The following is a 5,710-nucleotide window of genomic DNA, read 5'->3' as shown; positions in this document are numbered from 1 at the left end:
ATTGGTCTTGGACCAATACAGATACTATTTTGGTGCAAAATATAAAACAAAAAATTCAAGTTGTCCCTACTTTATATAATGCAAAAATCGATGATTTTTTAATTGTAGAGACAGATGCATCACAAGACACTTGGGCAGGATGCCTAAAAGCAATTATACATGGAAAAGTATTATTGGGACTAGATAATGAGGGAAACCCCATATCTGACCCATCTGAAGTAAACAATGATAAAGTATACAGTGATATGAAAATATCACCAAAAGCATACATTGGTATGAAAATACCATTTGAAGTAAACAATGATAAAGTATACAGTGATATGAAAATATCACCAAAAGCATCATTGATACGAATGTATCATCTGAAGTATTAAAAACAGATAAATATGAGCAAAAATTATGCAAGTATATATCGGGAACATTTTCCCAAATGGAGCAAAATTATAGCACACATGAACGAGAAACACTAGCTTGTCTAAGAACGTTGAAGAAATGGAAAGTCGAGCTACTTCAAACCAGATTCGAATTATGCACAGATTCCAAGTATCTACTTGGCTTTTGGCGATATAAGTTACAAGAAGATTATTGTCGAGGACGATTGATTCGTTGGCAATTACAATTACATCAATTTCAACCATACCTCAAGTATATCAAAAGCGCCAACAATCATATAGCAGACACATTGACAAGAGAATGGAAGCCATCATAGAGAAACAACTAAAAACATTTCTACTCAAATATGGAAGAAACACCTTTCATGGAAGACTAACGTGAGCCATGACCAAAACACACATTAATTAGAAATATCTATCCTTTCGGTGGCGGGAGGAATGACGCAAGTAATGACGTAAAAAACCATTATTATTAAAGACATTATTGAAGACACGCGTCCTTTCAATATGGAAGAAATTGTTATTTTTTTAATATAATTGTTTAAAAGTGTCGGTAGGATAATTATTATTATTTGTGATGTAACATAAAGTATGTAAGTCCCTCAATAGTTTAGGGGGCTATAATGTAAATATATATGTCGTATTGCAATCAAACGATTGCAACTCAATTATGTAACCCGCTCTCTTGAGCCTATAAATAAGGTCTTGCCCATATATGAAATAAATAAGTTAAGTTTGAGTGTTTAAGACTTGAGTTGATCTCAAAGTTCTTTTTCTGTTGAAATAGTTGTTGTATTTCAGAATAGCAGAGCCCTATTCAAACATATTCGTATAATCATTAGTAAAATCCATCATCATCATGAATAGCACCGACCCATTAACCTTATGCTATGTTACACAACACTGAATCGGCCCCGTCAAGGTTTTATTTTTATCGGTTTATCGATTCAAATTCCTTAACCCGAAATATTTGCTTTGTGTTTATTGTCCAAAATCCCTTTACCTTTTTCCTTGAATCGCTGCAGGAACTCGACGAGATGAAGAAACGATTCAAAGAGATGGAAGAAGAAGCAGCAGCTCTTCGCGAAATGAAAGCCAAAGTTGAAAAAGAAATGGGTGCTGTTCAAGGTCCATATCTGACTTCTCGACATCGTAATTGTGTTTAATCGCATTTGTATGTGATTGTGTTCGCACAATCTTCTGTGTACCCAAATGAAATATATGTACTAATCTAGGATCCAGTACAAAGGCTTGTTTATCGCAATAGTATTTTTATTAGTTTTGCGATCAATCAATCGAAATTTTGACCAATTTCATTCTGGTTATCTACAGATCCTGGTGGTGCAGCTGCTAGCCAAGCAAGCAAGGAAGAGGTAGATACAAGGTCGATATTTATTGGATAAGTATCAAAATCATATTTTATCCAATTTCTCATTTTTGACACTTATCCATGAAGTTTAATGTCCCTTTGTACTCCTATGTGTACTTTTTACTTCTTTTTTTTCACCTGTGCTTCTAAAAAAGGGTCCTGCAATTCATGAGCAGGCTCCACCAAGGAGTATCATTAGAGATATGAATCTGTGTAGATGTTTTTGACAAGGAGCCCAGTTCATGTTAGGCTTGGCTTTCTTCCTCACAATTCACACTTTTGTTCTTCAAATCGATTCTTCTATTAAGCAGCCGAAAAAGATGATGATGTTTAAACGACTCCATGTACTTCTATTGTATTAACTTCACTCCCGCTTCACTCTGTCGTATTTCAGTAAGGCTTGTATATAAAAAACAAATATGTAATCGTGTTTCTTATTTGATTTCGTTTGTTTTTTGATTCTCGATTCTGTAGCTCAGTAAAACCTCAACTGAATTACGCCCACCAAGTGTTTGTTAAAATGACAAATGGAGATTTTTGGTCTGTTACATCATTGCTTGCACATAAGGTCAATCTAACTTCACCAGATATGTGAATTAGTAACTTGTGATTGAAGAGAAAGGCTTTTGTTGATTCAAATGACTGTTGTGGTAAAGCATGGAGTGATCCTAATGTTTTCCCATTTTTTTCTCTCTTACACTAAATTATTGAATATTTCTGCAGACACTTGAAATGCTAGAGAAGAAAGAAAAAGTGCTTCTGAAGAAAGCTGGTGCAGAGTTTAAACAATCAAAATGAGTTCACTAGAGCGAAAAACAAAAGGGGTATTAATATTTAAATTTAAACTTATTATTATGAGCACTTTTAATCTCTTATTCTTTGCGACATCAATTTATACTAAATATGTTGTTTCTCATTATGGAATTATTCAGCTGCAATACAGAGTGTTTGAAGTGAAAAATACATTATGAACTAGAAATTAAATAGCTTGGCAATTTTCAGTTCCGTATTCATGATCAGGTTCCTTTAAATTTTTCTGTCGTAAAAACATTAGCAATTTTACTTTATGTTTTATATCTTCACTAAAAGTTATTTTAAATAATTAAAATTTGTCAATGGACACCAGATGATAGTGCTTGAAGGTGCAAAGACTACAACAGAGAGAACAAAAGGTTGTGTAAGTTTCTAAATCTATTACTATGTAAATAAATAATAATACAAGGATAAATTGATCATTTCGTCTCTTAAAAAGATATTATCACCCGTTCGGCCACTTTACATATACAAGGCTTACTGAGAAGGAAAAAAACATCCCCCTAAGTAAAAAAGAAACACGATTACATATGTGTTTTTGATTTTTTTTGTACAAGAATATTGATGATGTAGACAACACAACGGATGAGATAAATGAGGAAGCAGAGAACATGAAACAAATTCATGAGGCATTGTCAACAGGAATTGCTGCAGCAACTGATTTTGATGAGATAAAGTAAAATGACTCTATTTAGCTTTATAAACAATTATTTAATTTTGAAAAAAAAATATTGAATGTATAAATATGCATGATAAATTGGAGGCTAAACTTGAAGAATTAGAAGGCGTTGAACTGGAAGAACAACTACTACACCCTGCCACTAGCACACCTGCAACTCCAATCCATCTACCTGCGGGCAGACAATCAACACTTCCACCTCCCCACAAGAACACACGTTTCCCATGCTCCCAACTCCCAGGTAGTTGACATCCGATATAAAGACAATAGCTTATAGTTTTTACTTTTCACATTGATCCATGGTTAACTTAACCCTACAAAGTACTCCACCCATCTTAGATGTTTTTATCACTTAATTTGAAAAACTAAATAAACAGTTTTTTTTACTTGATAGATAAAGATAATTTTCTACAAATTTACCCTCATAAAGTCCTAATTTTTTTTTTTTCACTAAACACAGGGATTTATTGAAACTCAAGTTAGTACACTTGCAGTAAAAGATAATCTTTTAATTGCTGGTGGATTCCAGGGAGAACTTATTTGCAAGGCAAGTATTATATAAGCCAAGATTATACATTTTTTTTATTACTTTGTTCTGTGATGATATTTATATATATTTTTTGATTTATGGGTGCAATATTTGGATAGACCTGGAGTTTGCTACTGCTGGAGGACAAGTTATGATGATAATGTCATCACTAATGCTGTAGACATTTATACCACTCCTACGTTGATATGATTTTTTTGTCTATTTAACAAATTAAATAATAATAATAATAATAATAAAAGTTCATGTGAATTTATCTGTCATTTGATTGTTTTGCAGTGGTGTAGTTCATTTTGTAGCCTCGAATACTGATTGTGGAGTCTGGGATTTTGATATGGAAAAGTTTGAGATGTCTAAGCACTTCTGGTTTCCTTGGCCTGTGAATGTATACACTCTTTTCCTCCCTTTGTTTTATTTATACCTTATTCTATCTACAACTATTAGGAATGGAATTGGAATCGTTCGTTCTGCTGGAATTTAATTCCTTCGGCTTTGTTGATATAAAAATTCTTTCTATTCCTACACACCTGGACTTGATGTGGAAAAGCTTATTGTTTGCCAACCAGACAATGGAGAAATGGCACTAGAAAGTACTAAATAAACCCACCCTAATTTCTCTATTTTATTTTATTTCATTAATTAATTAATAAAAACTTTTTAATTTTTTTTCTTCCTCCAGTTGCAGACCGCATGTGTAGATCTGCTGCAGTTGATCTCATTTGCATTGACTCTGTCTCAGCTCTTACTCCACGTGCTGAAATTGAAGTAACTTTAACTTTACATTTTCACATTTAATAGTACTACTATAAGCTTTATGTTTATTATTAGGTTTACATTTGTTAGTATTATTTTATTTATATTATGATTTATGATTTATGAAGCGCGAAATTGGAATGCAACAAATGAGTTTACAAGCACGTCTTATGAGTCAAGCATTGCGTAAAATGTCAGGCAATGCATCAAAAGTTGGATGTGTGTGTATCTATATTCATATTTATTATTTACTATTAAAATAACTTTTTAAGCATAATATGTGTTAACCAAAAGTTGGTTTTGGTGTTGGGTTTGCACTTTCATACTATGATTTTGCACACGATACAACGAAAACATAAGATAGTCAACTAATAATTGCCAAAATAACTCAAGCAAGAATTTTAACTAAATTGTAAATTTTATATGGATTATTTAAATTTCAGAATTTTAACTTGGGCCTTTATAACTTTGGTCTATATGTGGTTTTGAAGATGCATTGACTGATTCGATTATTAAAAGACGAAAACTATGGTCAAACCGAGCCCAACCGAACCCCACGGAGCGGGGTACCCCAGCTAGTTATTATTATTATTATTATTATTATTATTATTATTATTATTATTATTACAAAACCATTGGTTATTAACAATTTGACCACAAGTAAATCAACCGACCACTAAAACCCTCTAATTATTAAAGCATAATTTTGTTAAAAAGTCGACCTTTAAACTGAAGTATAAATAATAACCAGGATTATTAATAGACGAAGAGAAAAACGTGAAAACACACATGTGTTATTCTTCATGTGCTTTTACTTCCTCAACCCCTTCTGGATTCGAATCAAACTCTGAACTCGTTCTCGAGGAATCACTGGACCACCACTTGACGGCAGCGGCTTCCCTCTTCCCCTCAAGTTCCCTTCTTCAACATCAAACGAACATCTGCACCACAAAAATGACTTGCTCCCCCAGATTCCGAATCTCTTCTTCATATCACCCTTACTCTTGTAATCCTTCGAACACTCTTTCAAAGCCGCTAAAAAAGGGTCCTCCTCCCTCCAGAATACCCTGCTCGACATGCTTCTTTTCATTGACCCACGAAGACTCCCTGGTGGTGGTGGCGGTGGCGGTGGGGAAAGAACTTTCTTGCTGACCTCC

General features: G+C 33.5%; 1 protein-coding gene across 10 annotated transcripts; it reads left to right on the top strand.

Moving 5' to 3' along the window:
- Window positions 1–1,148: 1,148 nt before the first annotated feature.
- Window positions 1,149–4,680, top strand: LOC145109094 (polyadenylate-binding protein 3-like). Of its 10 annotated transcripts, none has more exons than XM_079046202.1 (12): window positions 1,149–1,314; window positions 1,418–1,520; window positions 1,725–1,776; window positions 2,236–2,329; window positions 2,485–2,585; window positions 2,694–2,781; window positions 2,888–3,250; window positions 3,338–3,494; window positions 3,714–3,800; window positions 3,902–3,959; window positions 4,080–4,390; window positions 4,480–4,680. In XM_079046202.1, the coding sequence occupies exons 2-5, from the start codon at window positions 1,430–1,432 to the stop codon at window positions 2,557–2,559; spliced, it is 312 nt and encodes a 103-aa protein (XP_078902328.1). In that variant the 5' UTR covers window positions 1,149–1,314; window positions 1,418–1,429; the 3' UTR covers window positions 2,560–2,585; window positions 2,694–2,781; window positions 2,888–3,250; window positions 3,338–3,494; window positions 3,714–3,800; window positions 3,902–3,959; window positions 4,080–4,390; window positions 4,480–4,680. The 10 variants fall into 10 exon arrangements, with proteins under 10 accessions (XP_078902328.1, XP_078902334.1, XP_078902333.1 ...); XM_079046208.1 differs by lacking the exon at window positions 1,149–1,314 and having other exon boundaries at window positions 1,321–1,520; window positions 2,888–2,933; window positions 3,148–3,250; XM_079046207.1 differs by lacking the exon at window positions 1,149–1,314 and having other exon boundaries at window positions 1,321–1,520; window positions 2,888–2,933; window positions 3,132–3,250.
- Window positions 4,681–5,710: the final 1,030 nt, after the last annotated feature.

This window comes from Lactuca virosa, chromosome 4 (genome assembly GCF_052849685.1).
Source record: "Lactuca virosa cultivar CGN04683 chromosome 4, Lactuca_virosa_CGN04683_v6, whole genome shotgun sequence".
Lineage (NCBI taxonomy): Eukaryota > Viridiplantae > Streptophyta > Magnoliopsida > Asterales > Asteraceae > Lactuca > Lactuca virosa.
The sequence above is the reverse complement of the archived record's forward strand: the minus strand, read 5'-3'. Positions and strand labels throughout refer to the sequence as shown.

Excerpts from the sequence above, each read along its gene's own strand:
- LOC145109094 (XM_079046202.1), top strand. The coding sequence starts at position 1,430 with ATGAAGAAACGATTCAAAGAGATGGAAGAAGAAGCAGCAGCTCTTCGC. Across the intron at positions 1,521-1,724 it reads AGAAATGGGTGCTGTTCAAG|ATCCTGGTGGTGCAGCTGCT; the intron begins GTCCATATCTGA and ends GGTTATCTACAG. Across the intron at positions 1,777-2,235 it reads AAGGAAGAGGTAGATACAAG|CTCAGTAAAACCTCAACTGA; the intron begins GTCGATATTTAT and ends TCGATTCTGTAG.